The following is a 24,003-nucleotide window of genomic DNA, read 5'->3' on the forward strand; positions in this document are numbered from 1 at the left end:
GTTTTTTATTCCCACTATGACAAAAGTAGAAACATTGACTAACATTGCATAGAAAGTTTTATAAACATTCGTAATCAATGACAAATAATTTCATACCTCAACAAATCTTAAGTTTACCGATTTCAACTAAAGACAAATTATATTATTTTCTAATGAGTATAATTTTAGTACATTATTACAGGCTCAATCTATTAGTACAGCTTGAAAACATTTGAAATTTTTAAATAATTTTTTACATTAATTAATTTCAGGCGATGCTGAACTGCTGTACTATTTTTTCGGCCCTATTGGAGTTTTGCTGCTGTTGAATTTAACCCTGTTTGCTGCAACTGCACGTGAGCTGACCTGCGGCCTCTGGAAAACCGAGGTCGTCAAGTCGAACACTGAAAGGTAATTTGACATGAGACCATCTTGAAAACTAAAAATTTCTTCTTAACATTTTTTAATTTATTGAATTATTATTTAGAGCTGCATTAGGAAGAGTGTGTCTGAAATTGGTGGTCGTGATGGGTGTGACATGGGTTGCAGATGTAGTTTCTTGGGCTGTCGGTGGTCCTGACTATATCTGGTATCTCACCGACATCATCAACGCCCTGCAAGGCGTTCTTATATTTGCAGTTGTCGGATGTCAACCTCAGGTAAGCCAGTTTATTTAATTGATTTTTATTTTAAAGCTTACCAATTATAATTTTTTTCGTTATAGGTCTGGGCAGGAGTGAAGCGCCTCTGGTGCATGTCCGGGTCGCCGAATGACAACCACAACGTCAGGTCTTCGTCTTCCCATGCCCTGCCATCGCTCAACGACCAAAACACTTCAATAACTAACACATCGACGAAAGCTATCGAGACGCTGTGTTAGATCTATTTGTAAAAAAAAAAATTGTAAATATTTGGCAACAGACAAGACTGACTTTTTTTCTTTGTCCAGAATGCAATTTGAATAACGATACAAATAGAAATATGATTTAGGCGAACTCTGATTTCAAATCATGATAAACATTCTTTTTATTTGATATTTAACAATAACCAGCCACCCCCCGAGTGAAGATTTATCAACTAATTATAATTAGTTGTATTTGAAATATATAAAAAATAATTTATTAAGGTAATGTTTTTAAATGTTTGTTATTAAAAAGTACATATTTTGTATATATAAATTTAAAACTGTTTTTTTCTCTGTATATGTGTCGTTAAACAACATTAACATTTTTAAACTATAAGAATGGACTTTATATTCATTGTGTTGTAAAAATGTGTACTACTTCATAGCAAGTTGGCAATTTTTCCTTAAAATAAGCGTGTGTATATTAACTTACCAGAATAATTATAAGTGAATCCAAATTAAGGATTTTACAGCAAGTACCAAAATCGACTTTTGTAAATGTAGTCATTTATATTCATTCTCTTGCAAAATGCCATTTTTCTGGCTGTAAATTCTAACTTTCAGGGACCAAAGTCGGTTTAGGTTGATTTTTTCTCTACCTTACTCTTTTTCATCTATTTTTATTTTTTACAAACTCAGATATTTTTATTGTTATCTAATACATTTTATTTTAAGACTGCCTCCAGTAATTTTGTGTTGTATATTGTATATAGTTATTTATTCCTTAATATGTTCATTATGTTTTTTAAGAATCTATGTTCCTTTTATTATCACAGTTCGGTTACCAAAGGTGTGCACTGTATCTCCAAAACGCCCTGGAAACCCAGCCAGTGTGAATTATTTGAAGTTTTTCGTTCAAATGAGCTATTTATTCCAAAGATCCTCCAACGGAGGAAGATATGATTAACAAATAAAAGCTTTCAATTGTAATAATTTTTGATCAAGTAATGTAGTTATTTTACATTTTTTTATGTTTTCATTTTTTGAAATTTATTAACAGTATTATTGTATGGTGTGAAATAAAATTAATTTTGAATCAATTTTTTTAATGACCCATTACATTAAATCATTGTGGTATTGTGTATGCTCACATGTGTACAAGTGTTCAGAGACATTAACAATGGATAAATATACACTGATCCATAAAAAAAGTATCGCCCTACGGAGTTTTGATTTATTTTTTAATTTGACAATGTTTTGGCCATATTTTTTGTTTTAATATTTTAAAAATGATTTAACAATTATCATTAGACAGACAGTATTTGTTTTTGTCGCTGATATTGTGCCAATCAGCTTAATTCATATTTGATTTAAAATCTCATTGGGACCTCTTAGATTTTGCAAGGGACACCGATATCAGGCGGAAATTATAATGAAGAAATGTTATGCTTTAGGACAAGTCCCATTTTTCTCTTAATTCACCAGATGGATGTCTTCGAGTTTATCGAGCAGCTGTAGAGCTCTACAGCCAATGAACATTGCTGGATGAGGGTTGTTCGGAGTTGGTTCAGTTATACTGTGGAGTGGACTTTCTTTGTAGGCAAAAATGGAGTTACACGTTTTTAACAGTCCTTCGCTTAATGCAGAAATTCTTGAGGAATATATGGTACCACTTGCTCTGTTTATTGGTGAGCAATGTTTGTTAATGCAAGATAATGCAAGACAAACTGTCGCCACCAGTTTTATGCAGTACCTGTGAAATGTCAACAATTACACCCTAAGACCGCCCAGCCCATTTCCTGATTTGAACCCTATAAAGTACTTTTGAGATGAGCTCTTCATTGGTAAAATGAAAAAAAAAAAAAAATGAAGAAAAAAAAACCTCCTACAGCCTTAGCTGAGCTGAAACTTAGGTTAGTTGAGATTTGGGATGAAATTCCTCAAAAAGTGGTTAATGGCTTAATTATAAGCATCTTGAGAAGTTTTGAGTGTATAATATGAGCAAGAGGAGCTAATTACTCTCTTCCTATTAAAGATTGTTAAGTTGGTTTTATAATGTTTTATTCACTAATTCGTGGTCCGCTTGACCAATTAATATATTACAATTAATTAAGGTTTTTTTTAGTTGAGGTAAAAAAGTCAATGGCACGAGCGGGATTCGAATCCACGATCTTCGGCTAGATACGCCGCTACTCTACCACTTGAGCTATCGTGACCTCGAACCATTCGGATATCAACTTCCTATCTCAACCCCACCTTTTGAGTTTTCCCTCCTTTTTGCCATTTTTTGAATGGGGTTCGAATCCCGCTCGTGCCATTGACTTTTTTATCTCAACTAAAAACCTTAATTAATTTTAATGTAATAATGTTTTATGTTGATTCACAAAAACAATTTTTTTTTTTTTGAGAGAGAGAGAAAGAGAGAGATTTTCCCACTAACCAATTGTTTTAATAAATACCTGAATTATAAAAATATCGGTGTTAATATTACTGAAACGACAAGTGCACAAAAAAATATGAAAATTTCAAAGTGCACCACTTTTTTTTTGTGGAGCATTGTACTTTTATTACAATAAAAATTGTATTTGCCACTTTGTTGCTGGTATCAAAGAGAAAAGTTGTTATCAACTATGTTAAGTCACCAATTTTAATTTTACTTTAAGCATTCAACTTTTTAAATAGGATGCAAACCAGCATGTATGCTTAATTGCTGTAATTTCTATAGTAGTGTCACGGGTTTCGTGACAACCCAACCGAATTGTGGGTGCCGGCAGCTCCGTGGAAGAGTTGGGGGGACTGTTCAAACGGATATATAGTTCGGGCGCCACACTATTTTTCCCCTCAGGGAATAGTGACCCTAGTAGACGACCAAAGGCAATCAAGCTTAAGTATAATTTACAAAAATAAAATAAAACAAAATGAACAAGAAAACTTCTATTCAATAAGTAAATAAAGAAAGAAAAATTAACAACTCATTCGAAATTTCCTGTTGACCAACTTACAAAAATTACAAGAAAAAAAGATATATCTCTTATTAATCGAAAAACCGAAACCAAAAATGCACTTATAAAAAAAACTAAATAATAGTCTGGCCTGGTTGTTACTGTCGCACTTGACGCTCGGGATCCCGTGGAGCTCCTCGGCGATTTCTTCGATTTCCTGTTGGTTTTCTTGAATTCTCTCGAGTTTCCTGTAGTCCCGCAACCCGGCAAAAACCACCACAAATCTCAAGAAAACCGATTTTCTTTTTCGTCTCTTGCTTGAGTCTTCCCCGTCGTGTCGCAACCGCTCCACACCTGTCCTCACCGGCTGGGCCCCTGCTGTCCTTTTCGCTGGCTCTCCTCCGCTTCCTGAACCACCCGAACGTTTGAGGACCTTTGCCACCCTTGCCCCGCTTTCTTAATACCACCTCCATGAAAAAGCTTTTTTTCCATTTATGTGACATGTAGTGTTACAGTAGAATGGTATGATCAACAATATATTTAAAAAAAAATTGAAAATTTAATGTAAATGCAATCAACTTGTTCCTTCAGAAAAAGATATTACAATTTAGTCTTGAAATATTGTAAGTTATGTAATGTAGGTCTTAGTGAATTAAAACCATATTGATTTGAAGTAATACTGTTTCTAAACATTATATTTAAAAATGGCAAAAAGGAGGGGAAAATTAAAAAAGGTGTGGTTGAGATGGGAAGTCAGTGTCCGGGTGGATCGAGGTCACGATAGCTCAATTGGTTGAGCAGCGGCGTATCAAGCCGAAGATCGTGGTTTGAATCCCGCTCGTGCCATTGACTTTTTTATCTCAACTAAAAACCTTAATTAATTGTAATATATTAATTGGTCAAGCGGACAGCGAAATTAGTGAATTTAATGATTTAAAATTAAGTATACTTCATTAAAACTCTCCGTGGCCATTTCATTTGCCGTCGAGAATCCAATCCGATTAAACGACATTTGAAAAATGGCAAAAAGGAGGGAAAATTCGTAAGGTGGGGTTGAGATGGGAAGTTGGTGTCCGAGTGGATCGAGGTCACGATAGCTCAAGTGGTAGAGCAGCGGCGTATCTACCTGAAGATCGTGGGTTCAAATCCCGCTCGTGCCATTGACTTTTTTATCTCAACTAAAATCCTTAATTAATGGTATTATATTGAAATAATTTAATATGTTAATACTTAAAAAAACGTTACTTAAGAAAAAGCAAGGAATCAACTGATCTTTGCCTTTTTATATTAAATATTTTTACTGAATGGAATGTTCTTTTGTTTGGTAAAAAATAAGTTATCTTCAATAATATTACAATATTTTTTTTCAATGTGTGGATCGTCATATTCCCCAATACTGGATATATTCATGTATTGGGTTGTCCGGAAAATAATGCAGGATTTTGGTATTAAACAAAAAAAAAGAAACTAGTTACTTTAAAGCAATGTTCTTTAATCAAAATAATTTCCCATGCTCTCAATACATTTCTCCCAACGTGTTGGTAACTTATTAATTCCGTCTGAGTAGAATTCAGAATTTTTAGAATTGATAAAGTCAATAAATGCATTTTCCAGTTCCGTTTGATTTTTGAATATTATGTGTTGTAAGTAGTGGTCCAGGTGTCTAAAAACATGGTAGTCAGTAGGCGAGAGGTCCGGAGAGTAGGGTGGGTGAGGCAAAGTTTCATAGCCAAGCTCCAATAATTTTTGTGACGTTACACGTGACACATGTGGTCGAGCGTTGTCATGCAACAAAATGGGCCCTTTCCGATTGACCAAAGAGGGCTTCATTACTGCCAATTTCTGATGCATGGTATTAATTTGGTTACAGTATGATTCAGCATTGATGGTTTCGCCAGGATTTAAGAAGCTGTAGTGTATTAAACCAAATGAAGCCCACCATACCGTAACCATTACCTTTTTTTGATGAGTTGGGGGCTTTGGAAAATGTATTGGAGCTTCTCCTTTGTCGAGCCACTGTCCAGAACGTCTAGTGTTATCGTAGAGAATCCACTTTTCGTCACATGTAACAATTCTGGCCAGAAATGGGTCATTTTTGTTTCGACAAAGAAGTGATGCACAAACATCAAAGCGCTGATTTTTTTGGCGATCGTTTAATGAGTGTGGAACCCAATTTTCGAGTTTTTTCACTTTTCCAATCGCCTTGAGGTGGTCAGCGACGGTCGTTTTACTGACTTTGAGTTGCTCTGCAAGTTCTCGAACAGTTGTTTTGGGGTTTTCTTCCACCACTGATCGCAGAACATCATCATTAAGAGAGGAAGGCCTTCCACGACCTTCTTCATCTTCAAGGCTGAAATCTCCCTCCCGAAATTTTTTAAACCACCTTTGCACAGTGCACTCATTAACACAACCCTCGCCCCAGACTTGGTTAATGTTTCTAGCCGTTTGGGCTCCGCTTCGGCCGAGTTTAAACTCGTAAAAGAAAATCGTACGAAATTCTCGCTTTGACATTATAAGGATGACTGAATTATTTCCAAGTAGCGGAATGCTACAGAGGTAAACAAACAATATCATTTGGAAGAGGATTAATAAGTGTTGACATTCATACAAATGAGTAATCCTGTAAACGTAAACAGAATATTTTATATAGATTTTTTTTAATGAAAACTTAAAATCCTGCATTATTTTCCGGACAACCCGATACAATATTTTGTTTTCTAAAGTTTATCATTTGTTAGAAAACAAAAGGACCAATGAAACCACCAAACCAAGCCACTTCCTCATACCTAAGCAGATCCAAGGAAACCTCTCAGTTTTGTAAGGAATAGCACACTTTCCAAGGTATGGCTATGAGCTATAAGGATGCTGCAATAGACCTGGTTAGGTCACAGTGGAGGAAAAAATACTGTCTTCTGCATTTAAAAAAAGTCACTTTTAGGTTCTCAAATTTAAAATAAAACACAATTTTCGTTTATATATTTAATCTGAAATAAAACTCAACACTTATAATCAAAACGCTGATTTATGTTAAAAAATAAAAACATACCTTTTTATATTTCACACTTCTTTTTTATACACAATAAAGAACACATAATCTCCAAATTTGGTTATTGCAAATATCACAATAGATTTTTTTTTACGAATACATAACATAATATAAATATCATAATGTTTGAGAAACAACTTTCGCTTCCTGTTTTATGTTCGACCCTCGTTTGATATAGTATAAGAGTCTCAGTATAGTCGACGGCGTCACACCCGGGATTCGGCTGGCCGCAGCGATTGTCTGAGGCATTGCGGCCATAAGTTTTTCCTGTTCTTCGTTTGAAATGGACAAAGAACTCCTACAAAAAATTAAATTAAAAATAAAATAAAATAAAAATTAGAAAAATTGATTTACTGGATACTTACGTTGTGTAGTCAATATGCGGCGGTATAACTACTGCTTCGTCCTGTTTGATTCTCATCACCTGAAATGAACAGATTAATAATTTTGCTTTTACTTTTCTTTGTGTTTTGTTGTTCTACTTGTTTCCTGTTTTAAGGTAAGTACAATATTTTGTTATTTGTATATATATTATTTTTTTTATTTATTTTTTTAAAATATGAAGGTAGGTCACCTATGATGATATGTGTACCCTTAGGGTCTGGTGTTTTTAGAAAAGAAAAAAAAAATGTAAGTATATCGGGTTCGAATTTAGGGCCACTGGATTCAAACCTTTACCTTACAGTGATGAGGGCCTTAACCAACCCCTCAAAAACTAAAATTAATTTTAAATGTCATATTTTTTTAGCAATAAAAACAATTTTTTAAAGAAAAAGGACTAAAATTAGCAAAAATTAAACTATTTTTATTTTACATAAGAACACCTTTACTTACTTCTTCATGCTGTTTTTCAACTGCACATTGGTACAATGCTTCAATTTTGAGCCTTCGACAAAGTTCGGAATTTTCTGCGATTTCTTTAAGCTCCGGAACTGATTCTGCGAGCTTCTCAACTGTCAAGTTTTCGTAAGAGAGCGATAATAATTCCATAATGCTATAAAATGATTTTCTCATTTATAAATGATTAGAAAAGGAATGGACAAAGAGGGTTAAATACGTTTTTGTTTCATTGTTTGTTGAGGGTGAGAGCTTAAGTACGTTCCTCCAGTTTTGAACCGAATCGGAAATAGAATTGCAAACATCTATGGCCTCTTCTAATGTTTCCTTGAATTTTTTTGTTTTCTCGTACCTTTCTTTTGATACACAACCAACATGGAAGCCTAATTTATTATAAAAAAATTAAAAAATGAATAAGATATTTAGTAAGAAAATAATATGAATTTTCACCCTTGGACGTCAGCCTTAAATCAGCATTATCCGGTCTCAGGGATAAACGGAACTCAGCCCTGCTAGTGAACATGCGATAAGGTTCTGAAGTGCCCAGTGTTGTCAGGTCATCGACGACAACGCCTATATACCCTTCAGACCTGCTGATTGTCATTCCTTCCCAATCCCTCGCCTAAATTAAATATAAATTAGCTTTATAAATGAATAATAATAATTGATAAATAAAAATACATACATAAGCAGCGGCATTGATTCCTGCTAGAATACCCTGAGCTGCTGCTTCTTCGTAGCCAGTCGTTCCGTTGATCTGCCCGGCAAAAAACAGCCCAGAGATCCTTTTTGTTTCTAAATGTGGATTGAGCTCGCGTGGATCAACATAATCATATTCAACGCCGTATCCTATTTATAAATAAAAATATTTATATGTTTTTATATGATAATTATCATTTTCTTACCTGATTTGAGCACCTCAACATTTTCCAAACCTTTAATTGTACGGACCATTTGGACCTGAAGTTCTTCGGGTAAAGTGCAAGATAAACCGTTGGGATATACGACATCCGTATTTAACCCTTCTGGTTCTAACCAGACTTGGTGACATCTGTCGCCAAACCTGTCAGATAACAATTTTTAATAACAAATTTTAAAATTTAAACACAATAATTGTTAAATGGTAAGGATAGTTACCGTAGAACTTTGGATTCGATCGAAGGACAGTACCTAGGCCCATTTATTTCTTCTTTGACGTGTCTGTTCAGGTGCATGTTGTCCAGAATTATTTTGTTCATACAAGGATTTGTATGCGTCAAATAACAAATAGACTGATCCTCAGGCTAAAACCAACATTTTAGAGGATTGTACAATAATTAGTAACAGTTAACAAACCTTGATCCAAACTTTATCGTTCATGAAAGAAAAAGGGACAGGTTCCTTGTCGCCATAATGTTTTTCGCAAACGGAATAATCTATCGTTTTACCATTTAGCCTCGGAGGGGTACCTGAAAATTATAATTTTTCAGTATAACTTATAATTAAAAAAAAAATCTCCTTTATTATTAATAAATATGTTTTATTGCATATATTATAAGTTTAGTAATACTTGCAGTTCATATAAATATATCCACTACTAGATTTTTCACTATAGTTATTATTTTATATGATATACAAAATTTTAAAACTATTGGTTAATGCTTTCGTTTAACAGCAAGTGAAAAAGTTTTAAACGTCCAACTTACACATCTATAAAACATTATGTACCAGTTTTAAGTCTTCCCAAATTGAAACCCTGTTTTTTTAACGTGTCGGCCAGTCCGATGGACGGTTCGTCACCGAGCCTCCCTGCAGGGGTCACGTCAAGACCTATGTTGATTTGGCCTCGGAGAAATGTTCCCGTCGTCAGGATGACAGAGCGGGAAAATATTTCAGCGCCACCACCTAAAAAATTAAAATAGTATAAATGTTTATATTTACACTAGTCACAAAAAACAATAGTTCATAAAGAATTTTCCGTTTTACTGTACAAGAAAACAAACAATATAGATAAACGATTCGTATTATAGTATACCAAAAGTATTTAAATTAATTAAAGCAAATTAATTTTAGCAACTGAGGGCAGTGTACAAATAACTCAATTTTTAGTGTACAGTAATGGAATTTAATACAATTTTATGATATAAATGTTAGTAAAATAATAAATAAAATTATAAGGCAAGCATTTATAGTAACAATGTTTTCTTATATTTCGACCTCAACAGTTTAACTTATGATTTTTTATTTTGACCCACTCACATTTTGTCTTTTCATCTTGTTAAATAAATAATTAAGTAATTCACCACCACCCATTAATATTATTTAAATAAATTTACACTTCTGAATATTGAAAAATTATCAAACAGTGAATAATTGGAATAGAGTAAACTGCGTAACAAATATCTATGATAGGGAGATGCACATATGGCTATGAGAATAAGACATAGCAATTTGTGTTGTCCATGCTTAGGGTTAACTTTATTTTAAAAAATATGTTAAACAAAAATTTATTTCTTTAAATTTAAGGCCTGTATGAAAAATATAAAAATATAGCAATTATAATGCTTACGGATGACAACTCCGGCACATGCTTTGGTCGCATTGCTCCTGCGTTCACCATAAGGCTGTTCTAATAGAAGGTTTTCAACGGATGCCTCCGCGATATGGAGGTTTGGGGTATTTTCGAACAACTCCTTCTGCATGTGGTGTTTATAAAGATCTCGGTCAATTTGTGCACGAGGTCCCCAGACTGCTGGACCTTTTCTTTTGTTCAACACCTTTAAAAAATAAGAAAAAAAGATAGGTTTTAAAAATTTACTTAGATTGAAAAGCTTGAAAATGCGTACTTTGTACTGTATTCCTGATATATCACAGATTCTACCACATACGCCGTCCAGTGCGTCTACCTCCTTCATGAGATGGCCTTTGCCTATCCCACCGAATGAGGGGTTGCATGACATTTCACCTGAAAAATTGAGATACAATATAATTTAATTTCCTGATAATTTTATTTATTTATATATTATTATTTTAACTTAATCTAGTTTGATTGATTTTATTTTTAATGAGAGTGTGAGTGGGTTTGGACATAAAAACTGATTGCTGTGGGGGCTGAAAATGACCTAGCTGTTGATGGCCCCTGAAGCCCAACCTTGGTGGTAGGAAATACATGACTAAGGTCTGACCCTGGACTACCGAAAATCTAGGTGGTTGTTACAAATAAATGTATACAATGCAAGATTTTCATTCCCTTCAAACAGCAAAACATAAGATTCAGAAAATTGTTGCTGACTCCAGAAATTAAAAATGTAGAAGTATGTTATATTCACTAGTCAAGAACTAACCTCGCTCTTATGTACTTACTGTACACTAGTGATTCCTATCCTTCACTACCCTGATAGTAATGGCTGTCCAAAAATCTACAAGAATCCAGACAACCCCAAAACAGTGGCATCGCATTTCAACATCTTAAATGGTTGGCCTACTTTAAAAGACTTTGAAATGTGCTTGATGTGTCATTAGCGCTGAAACAGTAAGCACGAGGCTTGCAGAAGTGAGTCTACATCCCATAAAGCCAGCAATCCAATGCTACCAGAGACCATCACCGGGACCGCTTAGAGGTTGCAAGGGACACTGACTTGGGCAGAAACAGTAATGAAAGTTATGTTTTCAGACGAGCCCAAGTTTTCTCTCCATTCACCAGATGGACGTCTGAGTTTATTGAGCAGCTGTAAAGCTCTACAGTCAATGCAACATTGCCGGAAGAGGGTCGTTCGGAGGTGGTACAGTTATGGTGTGGAGTTGAATTTTTTTGGAGGAAAAAACGGAGTTACACTTTTTTAATCAGACGTTACTTAATGCAGAAATCTACATACAGAAATTCTTGAGGAATATCTGGTGCCATTTGTTCCATTGATTGGCAAGCAATTTTTGTTTATGTAAGACCAACTGTCACCACTAGTGTTATGCAGACCTTTGAGATGTCAACACTTACATCCTAAGAGGACCAGCCTGTTTCCTGATTTGAACCACTTAGAGTACTTTGGGCCGAGCTTGGACGTTGGTAAAATGAAAAAAAAAAAAAAAAAAAAAAAAAACACCTACAGCCTTACCTGAGCTGAAACTTAGGTTAATTGAGATTTGGGATGAAATTCCTCAAGAAGTGGATAAAGCCTTAATTATGAGCATGCTGAGAAGTGTGTAATAGGAGCAAGAGGAAGTAATACACCCTATTGAAGATTGTTACATTTGTTTTATAATGTTTTATGTTCATTCACAATTTTTTTTTTCTCTCTGAGAGAGAGAGAGAGAGAGAGAGAGAGAGAGAGAGAGAGAGAGAGAGAGAGAGAGAGAGAGAGAGAGAGTGAGAGAGAGAGAGAGATAAAAGTGTGGANGAGAGAGAGAGAGAGAGAGAGAGAGAGAGAGAGAGAGAGAGAGAGAGAGAGAGAGAGAGAGACACAAATTTTTATTTACACTAACCAATTGTTTTAATAAATACCTGAATTATAAAAAATATCTGTGTTGATATTACTGAAATGGCAAGTGCATTCAAAATATCAAAATTTAAAAGTACACCACTTTTCTTGAGGAACAGTGTACTTTTATTACGATAAAAATTGTGAGTCTATGAGGCTCGCAAATTCGCTTTCAGATGTATAAAGACCTTGAACATACCCCTATTGCCACTCTGTTTCTGGTATTAAAGAGAAATGGCCCTAAGTCTGAACCATGAGGAACTACAGTAATTGTTATAACTATGTTAAGTCACCTATTTTAATTTTACTTTAAGCATTCAACTTTTAAAGTAGGATGCAAACCAGCATGCATGCCTTAATTTTATGTTTTATGTTCATATACAAAAGTGATTTTTCTGTTTTTTAATTTTAACTTTTTGTTATTTGTTTTTGAGAGATATTTTTATTTTCCCACTTACCAAATCGTTTAATAAATATCTGAATTAAAAAAATAACGGTGTTAATGTTACTAAAAAAGCAAGTACATAAACAAATATGAAAATTTCAAAGTGAGCTATTTTTTTTTAGGAGCAGTGTATACAAGTTAATGTCCGTGTGTGTGTTAACGATAAAAACGAAAACTACTGAGCCGATTTCGACTAAACTTTCACACTTTGTTTTTATTAATGCCGGGCGGGTTTAGAGACTATAAAATGTACCTAAAATAATGGGCGTCGGGATTTACAAAAAATCACACCATTTCCTATAATTACACGTTTCCCGCGTCTTTTAAATTCCGATTTGGAGGCGGTATAACGGTCGGTAGACGCAAAAACTACGCCAACACTCAGTAGTCGCAAAAATTACTGAATCGGTTATAGTTGGAAAACTACTGATACATTAGAATAAAAAAACAACACAGAATTGGTTTTACTGATGTAAAGATGGGAATATACAAACTTCACGGTTGTATCTTTACTATAGGCAGCAGTGGTGGAGGTACGAGAACGACCGCCAAACCGCCAGAGTTGAGAAAAGTGCCCCAAGCGAACGTTCATTTAGTGCATATAAAAAAAAGACTATAAAAATCGATTTTATGTGACAGGTATGTATAAACAATTATAAATTATGTAAAATATTAATAAACATTGTTTTACCGGACTCAGTTAGTTTAAATTAAATGGTTAGGGTCAATTAAGACTGCTAAACATTTGTGGATTAATATAATAATTAAAGAACTTTGCTAAAAGCTTCCCGTGGTCACTTTATAAGTCGTTGAGAATCGAATCCTGATTATATTATATATGATGTTGCTCTAGAGAATAAAAAGTATTGCTTGGGTGCGTTCCTAGATGTAACACAGGCTTGTGATAGGGGTCTGGTACCCGGGCATGCTTTATATACTTAAACGCTTCCTACCCGCTCATTATTTTATCCTGAAATCCAACCTTACAGACCACTGCTTCAGAGTGAGGTGCGGCAATGAATTCTCGGAAGTCAGTTATAAGACAGCGTCCCACAAGGTTCTTGGTCCCAACATTTATACTGTTGACCGATGTATAACCCCAATACTGTCATCACCACATATGCAGATGATACATTTTTTTCTTCTTCAACCATATCCAAGCTACCTCCAACATCCAAGAAACCGTGGAGTTTATCAAAGACTGGTACAAAAAGTGGATGGCAAGACTGAATGAAGATAAATGCACTCAATGTATGTTTACATTAAGAAAATAACCTTGCCCTCCATTGCACAACAAAGAGACTTCCATTCAAGTCAAATACTTAGGACTGTACCTAGACAGCTAACTGATATGGACTTAAGAGACAACAACTCAACAGAAGACTCGGACGACTACGAAGACTTCTAGGACTTGAATCTGCCTTGACCGTCAAAACTGAGCTAACGCTTTACCAGACTTCACTGCGACCTTTGGACATACAGAGTAGAACTGCGGGGCTCTGCCAAGCCGTCCAACATCCAACGCATCCAATCCTTCCAAACAAAAGCTTTCAGACAGAGTGAAAATTTCGATGTTTCTAATACTGAAGTCAGTTATTTTATTATCCTGTGGGCAACACCGGGTTATAAAACTAGTATACATATAATAATTAGTAGGGGGAAAAATAAATTTGGCCCGGATCGGTCCAAAAATGTTTTACTAAGGTTAATTAATTAATTACTACAGACTTTGTTAAGGTTTTCCTATAGCAATTATGACCATAACGTCAACTAATTCACTAAAAGTTTCTATAGAAGAGCATATGGTACTTTGTGCCCATTATAATTATTATTTTTACATGAAGCTAAAATAAGTCACACTGTTTTGTTTTTACAGAGGTACTCATAAAATTACTGTATTTAGCAACACAATAGATGTGTACATTAACTGTGTACTATTCAGAGTCTTTGTTAAGTGTGTTTGAAGAGGAGTGAACTTTGATCTGGAGGTCCAAAGTTACGGAACCTCAAACTATTAATGCCAATGTGATGTTTGTCTTTCTAAAAGTTTGCCCCTTCACTCAAATCCTAACAAACAAAAACGTTTCTGATTTATCTGTTTTTATCAAAGAGCAAATTAGCGTTACTGATAATAATCTGCATGATTGTTTTCTATGATGCAAAAGAAGTCAATTTATCAAAATATATTGAAATCATCCTTTTTCAATCCCTTTGAAACCACCTCCTTTTTTTAGCTGCTTTGAGGTATGGATATCTAAATGGAAAATAAAAATAAATGAAAACAAGTCCCAATTATCTGTCTTTTATCCTCGAATGAAAAAACTCCTGTATGTTTATCTGAATTAAATTCTACTTCCTATGGTAGATTGTGTCAATTGCTTGGGATGGTAAATAGACAAAAGGTTGACTTAAAATGGCACTACTGAACTACAGGCAGAAGACAACTAAAAAAAATGCTAGACATATTATGTTCAATACTTATTATCATAACAAAACAGTACTTTACAAAGCTCTTCTAGTTTCTATATAGACTTACAGGCTGGGTTCAAAATCAAATCTTAAACCAATCCCTTCCAGTGAAAAATCCTCTGAATGATTTCCAATGCTCATTTCATTGTTAGTAATTTTCTCTGCTCAGAAGTCCCAATTCCTTATGTTACTGACCCAGTCAAAACCTGATACCACAAATTCCACTCCAAATTATCTCTTCATTCCTTAATCTAAGACCGTTGCACACCCGGCCAATTCGCTATGAGGCTGAGGCATTGCCTGGCCTTGTTACCAACTTGCATATAGTTATGTATCAAGTCTATGCTGTATCGTGAAACAGGCCGGTTAATGGTGGTAGTGATGGGTCACTGGCATGTGAGAAAACAACTACAAAACATGGGTATACTCAATGATGAATTAGTACGTTATACAATATAACCTGCTACCATATTATCTTCAAATGCAAAGTAATCGCTCAATGGACACCTGCTTAAGAGACCCAGAAAACCCAGGGAAAAAGATTTGCACCAATGATAGTCAATGACCTTCAATTGAGTCATTGAAATGAACTAAGGAACCAGAAAATGTACAATGAGCTGACAATCTGCAGAGCTTGGGGAGGGTCAAAGAAGACACAGGAAGAGAGGATCCTCTGAAGAGAAGGATCGAGTCAATTGAACTTAACTAAGGAACTAGGATAAGCCTTAAAGCTGCAGTGCTTGGGGAAAACAAAACTTCCGTTTCCTAGTCTTCCATTACTATTTTTATCACCATCATCCATAGTGTGATACATCGTGCTGAAGTGATATCATCCAAACCTGTGAGAATCCATTAGTTGCAAAGGATGGTTCTACTCACAAACTGGCTTTATAGTGATTCGAAAGACCTGGGAAAAAGGTAATGACAATCAATGACTTCTTAAAAGAACGATTTGGTGAATTATACTGAATGAAGGAACTTTAATAAGCCAGAAGATTGTAGAGAATCGCAATGTCAGTAATGACCTACTACTTCTTAAAAGAACGATCAAGTTATTGAACTGTACTAACAAACTAGAATAAGCCAGAAAGCTGCAGTGCTTGAAGTCTACACTTCTGGTTCCTAGTCTTACATTATTATTTTTATCATCATCATCATGCATTGTTGGATAAATCATGTAGGGGTGACTCAACCAGTGAGAATCCATTGGTAGCAAAGGATGGTTATACTCACAATGTGATTTTAAAGTATTCGGTAGACCTGGGAAAAATGTAATGGTATTCAATGACCTTCTACTTCTTAAGAGAACAATTGGGTCATTTGAACTGAACCAAGGAACTAGAACAAGCCAGAAAAATGCAGTGCTTGGAGTCTATATTTCTGGTTCCTAGTCTTACATTATTATTGTTATCATCACCATCACCTACATGCATTGTTGGATAAATCATGCTGGGTTGTCATCATCCCATCCAGTGAAAATTCATTAGTTGCAAAGGATGGTTTAACTGTTATGGGACATACGAACTACCTTCCTATATTTATTCATGTGCATACTTTCTCCAGCTGAATTAAATTTATTGATTCACATACTTTTTGTGACTATAACTGTGAATGAATTTATAGATATAAATCGTACTTTTACGTAATAAATTCATTTTTCTTACCGATTGTACTCTTTTTATGAGTGATCAAGATTGTGTTTGATCCCATCCTCGCGGCCGCAGCAGCCGCCTCCACCCCGGCGTGACCGCCCCCGACGACCAGCACATCGAAAACGGAATAGTGCAAATAACGCCTGGGGGCCACAGCCCTGGATATGAGTCGCCTTTCAACGCCGAACATTTTCAAATGAACTTATCCATTCGAACTATCACAACGAGTGAAAATGTAAGCAAATCGGATTTATCTCGATCCTGTCAGAGTATGAGATAAAGGATAACAGTGATTGAAACCTTTTGTTTATTTTGATTTTTTAAAGCAATGTCGTTAAAAACCTTACAGCAATAAAAAAAAATCATATTTAAAATTCTAAAATTAAATCTTTAGCGAATGTAAATGTAAAGTTTTTGTTCTGTCAATTGACTTTTTTTTATATAACTTTCCTAATGGGCACTTGAGATAAGGAAGTAGTTAAGAACCTCCCTTGTACGGTAACCTTCTCAGTTGTTTAGTTGATTAGAAGGAGTGCGGTGGTTTTGTTTGTTCTCTCTTTGTCGGTTTTTCCTGATTCTCCTGGCTTTTAAATATTCTCTCAGGGTGAGTCGTTTTTCTATTTATTTACAAATAAACCTCACTGTTTAAGGTTTAATTTCAACGTATAAATGTGTCGACATTAAAAAATAATGCGTTCTTTGCCATATCGATACTTTTCTTTGTCTCTTTAACTGTTATTTTATTAAAACTAACAAAGAAAAGCTGTATAAACAATATTTTTTGGCTGATTACACAAATAAAAACAAACTGAAGTTGATACCAAAAACCATTTAAATACAGGTGGTTGTGATTATGAAAAAACTACATACTTGTCATGAGGAATTTGTTTAAACATTAGGCCTTAATATTCAATCACTACTTTTATGAACCTATTTATTTATATTTAGAGTAATTATTATTATTATTATTTTGCTCAATGGTTGTATCTGTGCCGTTTTAATATTGTTGATTTATTATGTTGACCTCTATTCTTTTTTGACGATCTTTTGCAAGTAGAAAAAGTTTTTAAATATCTCCCAGTGTTTACTTCTAGTGTTGGAAAATCGATTGATCAAGAACCTTTGCTTGTGCTTTTTTAACAAGTGCTTTTTAATGATAAAAAATTGTTGATTTGTTTGTGGAATATTTAAACAAAATGTTTAATTCCCAGTAATATTTTGGTATTGTAATTTTCCAGTTCATTTTGTCGATTATTTATTAGCGGTGATTTTTTAATTTTCGCGGGGAGGTGTCGGGAACAGATTTTCTCGCTGGGATAAATTTTAAGAAAATAATCCTTACTTTTATTATCTTATTTTTATCCATGATTCACTTTAAACTTTACCTTTTATCTATTTATGTTTAGTGGTGAAATTGACAATTTCAATTATTTCAATTAATTATTCTTTTTATCCTTTATGTTTTTGTAATCATGTTGTTTTTTGTTTTCGACATTTTTGTCTTATAGGATTTTTGTCTTGAGTGATTATAAAATATCTAACTTCTTAAACAAAAGTAAAAAAGACTTTGTTCAAAACTATGTGTCAATACCATAATACTATCAAAACTATAATAACTTTATTTGTTTATTTCACAGCAATAAATAGGTTAAAATTTTTTTAGGCTGTTTACACAAATAAGGTGGGGCGACCAGGTTGGTGAGTCACGGATTTGGATCAGACTTTTTTTTGGATAAAATATTGGTCACACACGTATATATGTATATATTTTTTAAAAATAAAATATTGGACACATATTCTTCGCTTTTTGTGAATAGGCCCAGGTTTCGCCCAAAAATGTTTGAAAGTTGAAATTTTACGTTTTTTAATATTTTCATTTCGCCTTTCTACTTGCTCACATCAGCTATGCGAACGTATCATTTTACAGTATTTTTCGTGTAAATTGCAATAAAATTATCGTAAAAGCTATCAAAGTTTATCAATAAAGAAAAAAATTGACAAGTGAGAATAAGTGATTTCATAAATATCCCCGATTTTCCAATAACATCGAGTTAATTATAAGTAGACTTAGGTAATTCTTACCTAATCGGGTTAATGAAGCTTTTTTTCAAAAGCTAATTTTAGTCGCAAATCAATGTGCATAAATCGTTATTTATTGGGTTGTCCGGAAAATAATGCAGGATTTTAAGTTTTCATTAAAAAAAATCTATATAAAATATTCTGTTTACGTTTACAGGATTACTCATTTGTATGAATGTCANTTGATTAAAGAACATTGCTTTAAAGTAACTAGTTTCTTTTTTTTTGTTTAATACCAAAATCCTGCATTATTTTCCGGACAACCCAATAGATATTAAAAAATATTATTTTTGGTGTTTCAATTTCATCCCTGGTTAACATAAAAACGAAAATGTTCTGCGACGCAGAGTATTCTAATTTGGTATGATTTTAAAAAGATAAATTAGCAAAATACTGCTTTTTTGCATATTTTAACGAACATTCTATAAGAAAAGTGGATCAGAAAATGGTCAAAACATGGATTTGACCTTATTGAAGTGATTCTCGCGTTATAAAACCCTAAAATACTGACTTTCTCGGAAATCGGTGGAATTAATTTTTTTGACTGATAATTTCGACGTCCTGACTAATGTTCGTTCGTAGTGCAAGGTCTAATATCATTTTTCTCAAAAGCTATTTTCATGGTTGATAATTCGTTTAAAAAAAATTGTCAAATGCATTTTATGACTATATCAAACAAAATCGGACTATTATTTCCAATAAAAAATAATAATTTCTGGCAAATAGATTTGCTATTTTATCTATTTTCTTATAGAAATATTTTATATATTTTAATGGTACGTTGTTAAAAAAGCTAGGTTCCTCTTCTTTCTATTTGACGTTCCTTTTAGCCGTTTTTGAATTATAAGTTTCAATCAGATATAGCCATAACGACTTCTGAAAAATCGGAAAAATTTTAGGGGTCAAAAAATCGATAAATTTAAATTCAAACAAAAAATCATATTTATGGGTCTCTACAGCCACAGATGCTAAAACAAAATTTCATATTAGTTTTACAAGAAAAAAATATGACCGTTATTGAAAAATATTTGGTTTTTAGAAATTTGTCTTTTATTGATAAACTTTGATAGTTTTCCCGGATTTTTATTGCAATCTAAACAAACAATAGTTTAAAAGGATATACTCACACAGTTGATTTGAACAAGTATAAAGGCGAAATAAAAATAAAAACGGAGAATTCCAACTTTAAAATTTTCTTGGCCGAAACCAGGGCCGATTCACAGGAAGTGGCGAAGACATGTCCGATATTTTGGAGTGTAGAATGACCAAAAAAAAAAAAAAAAAAATGTTTGGTCCAAATATGTTCCCTTTCTACCTAGTCGTCTTCCTTGTAAGATTGTATGCCAAGGACGTAAACAAACAGAATGTGTTTTTTAATTTGTAATGATTTTTTAAAACATTATTTACATTTTATTCCTTTATTTAGTGTAATGTGGTGAAAAATTTGTCCAACTGGTCTCCCTGGTAAATTGATCAACATTCGTCAACAACATCATGCTGACCTTATCACGATAATCCCCATTTATCGGGTCGTAAAATAATTACGTAACGTTTTTTGATGGCAAATCCAATGAAAATTTTAAGTACTTGTAAATAAATTTAATCAACAATTGTTCCACTAACTGTTGCCATCTTCCTTCTAACTTTGTAATTACCTCATCCCTGGACTTCTCAGGTTTTTGAGTGGTTATCTCCTCATGTGTTTTATACAGTCCTTCATTAGACCAGTTAGTGTATGCGTAGTTATAAACATGTAACTTCACCACCGTAAATGAGTGAATGGTGTTTAAATATGAATGAATGTATTTACGACTGAGGGTGTTTAGGTTAAAATTGCATCCATAGGGAACTGAAAAAACTTGTACTTGTTAATAGGCCTTACTTTGGCGGTGTTACGGAAGACGTAGGTCTGACCCCGGACCACCACAGCACCGGAGTGGGTGATTGAGAATTGAGCTTATATAAACCAATCAATCAAATAATGACTATCATTTATATTTCGTTATGTCTTGATTTGCGATCAATTTCGTCCAGCTACCCTATTTGATAGTTACAGTATTATCATCTCTAAACCTATCCTCCCTAACCACCCCAAACCCAAATATTAGATGGCGAAACGTTTCTGAAAGGTCAAAACAACGATAGATGATACAAAAAGCGACGACCAATTTCTCTCCTTTTTATTTTTATTATCAGTTTTAGAAAACTTTTCATAAATTTTTTGTTCAAATCTGACCACTCCGAATCCTGAACGACCTATAAATTATATGTTTTCAAGTTAATTCATAGACTAGGCATGCCTGCCATAAGAATTAATTTGACCTAAATTACAAGATATTTGCCGTTAAAATGTCTTAATCAGTGTTTATTGCTAGAATATGTTCCGACCCATTTGCTTTGCTTGCTTTGTCTGGCTATTAATTATCATCCAGCCGAATGTCGTAGTGCCGATAAAAAAAAGCGTTGCCAACAAAAACAAAAACAAATCCTTTGCTTAAACAATACCAAAATTAAAAGCTTATTTAACATATAATACAATATTGTTATAATTTGTGTTAGGAGGTTTTCTTTTGTGATTGATTTTTCTAATTCCGTCAATTTTTCAATAAAAATTTGAAATAGTGCCCACCAAATCGTCTTGCTTTAAGACAAGGCCAAATTTGGAATAAATCCCCAATTAAAATACTCCGCTTTACCTTATTTGATGGATTGTGTCGTTTTATGATGAAGTGAATATTGATTTTATGGAAACTACGAATGAAAAGTGAAACCGAAAGCTGTACAGTTAAATTTCCCACTGGGAACTCTTAAATTGCATACAGTCTTACGTAAATATAATTCTGATAAAATCAATAAAAATTGGCAAACAAACAGAAGTCTTTTTGTGAACTTTTTGGAATAAAAATTAGTGTCAACTAACAATATTTATTATTTATTGGATATGTGATGTATATCGTAACAATTTTTGGATACATGTTTTGATTATTTAGCTATTTTCCCACTTATGAATGGATTGCTAGTTCATTGGAAGATTTATTTATTCTTCACATATGCATATCTGGATCAGTTTAAATTGAATCGTGATTTGTCACTGTTTAACTTCCTCCGTCACTGAAATATTCTTAATATTTTGCATAGTCGTTTTCTTAGAGATTAAATTAATTTTTTCCCTTCTCCTAAAAAAATCTTAATTAATTGGGTTACCATTTATTTTCTTTCTTTATTATCAAATTAAATTATTATATTTTTATNGGTAGAGCAGCGGCGTATCAAGCCGAAGATCGTGGGTTCGAATCCCGCTCGTGCCATTGACTTTTTTATCTCAACTAAAAACCTTAATTAATTGTTTCTTTATTATCTTTAGTCTACCTAATATTTTCAAGAATTATTATTTTCTCCAAACAGGCGTCAATTCACTAATTTACTCATCATATTGGCCTTCAGTTCATTACTACAATTATGTTAATCTATAGTCATTAGACGTCAACCGTGGGCCGCCTATTTCGCTGGTTTTCGAAAGGCGTCCGACAGAAACAAAAACACCGGCGAGAATAGTCGGACCAGTATGATCGATGACGTCCAATTTACAGTTCACCAACTCGCAGACATTGAAATACCAGTGCACAATTGTGATAACATCATTGAAAAATTAACTTAGACGACAGAAATAGCGAAAATAGGCGGATCCATGGATCACGTCTTTAAACACATCTAGTTTGTGATAAAAAAAATATATTGTATATTTTGAACAGCCGTAGGTAAAGGTTAAGCTTACACAGAAACCGTGAAGAACAAATACAACCACACGCGCGCGCACACACACACACACACACACACACACACACACACACACACACACACACACACACACACACATATACACATACACACACACTGGTTTGATGGTGGTAAATCGAATTTAATTCGCGGCATATCTTCCTTTCTCCACATTCACTTCGGCTTAATTTTTATTCGTAACGTAGCTCTCGATCTTGTCGGATTACCAAATCGATTATCCTTGGATTAAGACTAATCTCCCCGATAGGCGCATGGTGAGTTACGTGGTTTTTTTTACTTCTATTGTTATAATCCAAAAGAAAGTACTGCACTTTTGCATTTTCACTCCGTTCACTTTTTCCCAGTGCATCTATTACTATCTCTTATGTAAGGTAATTGTTATCTAGTTTTCTTATAAATGTATATTAATTTTGTGTCAAAATTATAGTATTATTCAGTTATACCGAAGTTTTGCTATTGTTTTTTCATTCCGACATTGTTATTTTAGTAAGCGTATATTTGTTTCAAAAATGATATTTTGTAATTAATAGCAAGCTTGACACAAGTACAGTATACTAACCGTGTACCATAGTACTATTACGTAAACGTTTTTTAAGGTTATGCTATCGTTTATACCTCATGTAAATTGCTTCTAATGAAAGTTCTCAGAAGAGCCAGAAAGGAATAAAAAAAGTTTATTTGAGAAAATAACGACCAAAAAGTTGGTCTATGAATGATAAAAGTCAATTTGATCAAACGATTTCCAACAAAGCACTTTTAAAACAATCTATCAACGCCGCCTTTTTAACTTATCTTTGACATCAGAATTCACAAAAAAGTAGTCGAAAATTTTTGAAAAACTTTCCTGAACACGTTGGTTCATTTAGCGGTGTAATGTTTTAAAAATGGCTTAATAACACAATAACACTTGTAATAAGATACAATGGTTGCGTGAACATAACCGGATTGTAACACTTTTCTTATAGCGAAATTGTCATGTTAAATAAGAAATATTTAAAAATCTATAAATCTCAATATGCCAGTAAAACAAATTGGAAGTATTGGGTTGTCCGGAAAATAATGCAGGATTTTGGTATTAAACAAAAAAAAAGAAACTAGTTACTTTAAAGCAATGTTCTTTAATCAAAATAATTTCCCATACTCTCAATACATTTCTCCCAACGTGTTGGTAACTTATTAATTCCGTCTGAGTAGAATTCAGAATTTTTAGAATTGATAAAGTCAATAAATGCATTTTCCAGTTCCGTTTGATTTTTGAATATTATGTGTTGTAAGTAGTGGTCCAGGTGTCTAAAAAAATGGTAGTCAGTAGGCGAGAGGTCCGGAGAGTAGGGTGGGTGAGGCAAAGTTTCATAGCCAAGCTCCAATAATTTTTGTGACGTTACACGTGACACATGTGGTCGAGCGTTGTCATGCAACAAAATGGGCCCTTTCCGATTGACCAAAGAGGGCTTCATT

General features: G+C 33.8%; 2 protein-coding genes across 2 annotated transcripts in view; one reads left to right on the forward strand and one right to left on the reverse strand.

Moving 5' to 3' along the window:
• LOC106664904 (probable G-protein coupled receptor Mth-like 1) overlaps positions 1 to 1,851 on the forward strand; it is a 101,581-nt gene extending 99,730 nt beyond the window's left edge. Inside the window, exons 4-6 of the mRNA XM_014390976.2 lie at positions 252 to 390; positions 467 to 638; positions 704 to 1,851. Coding sequence (XP_014246462.1) covers positions 252 to 390; positions 467 to 638; positions 704 to 859 — 467 coding nt within the window. The 3' untranslated portion in view covers positions 860 to 1,851. The remainder of the gene's footprint in view (positions 1 to 251; positions 391 to 466; positions 639 to 703) is intronic.
• Positions 1,852 to 6,768: 4,917 nt separating this feature from the next.
• Positions 6,769 to 16,967, reverse strand: LOC106664939 (protein MTO1 homolog, mitochondrial). The gene is made up of 13 exons (XM_014391042.2): positions 16,681 to 16,967; positions 10,474 to 10,592; positions 10,197 to 10,404; positions 9,356 to 9,532; positions 8,984 to 9,096; positions 8,786 to 8,931; positions 8,554 to 8,711; positions 8,334 to 8,497; positions 8,099 to 8,270; positions 7,869 to 8,031; positions 7,646 to 7,805; positions 7,177 to 7,235; positions 6,769 to 7,109 (listed from the first exon to the last, which is right to left on the reverse strand). The coding sequence occupies exons 1-13, from the start codon at positions 16,856 to 16,858 to the stop codon at positions 6,929 to 6,931; spliced, it is 1,998 nt and encodes a 665-aa protein (XP_014246528.1). The 5' UTR covers positions 16,859 to 16,967; the 3' UTR covers positions 6,769 to 6,928.
• Between the last annotated feature and the right edge of the window lie 7,036 nt (positions 16,968 to 24,003).

The sequence above is a fragment of the Cimex lectularius genome, unplaced genomic scaffold (genome assembly GCF_000648675.2).
Source record: "Cimex lectularius strain Harlan isolate CLEC.00 unplaced genomic scaffold, Clec_2.1 scaffold52, whole genome shotgun sequence".
NCBI lineage: Eukaryota > Metazoa > Arthropoda > Insecta > Hemiptera > Cimicidae > Cimex > Cimex lectularius.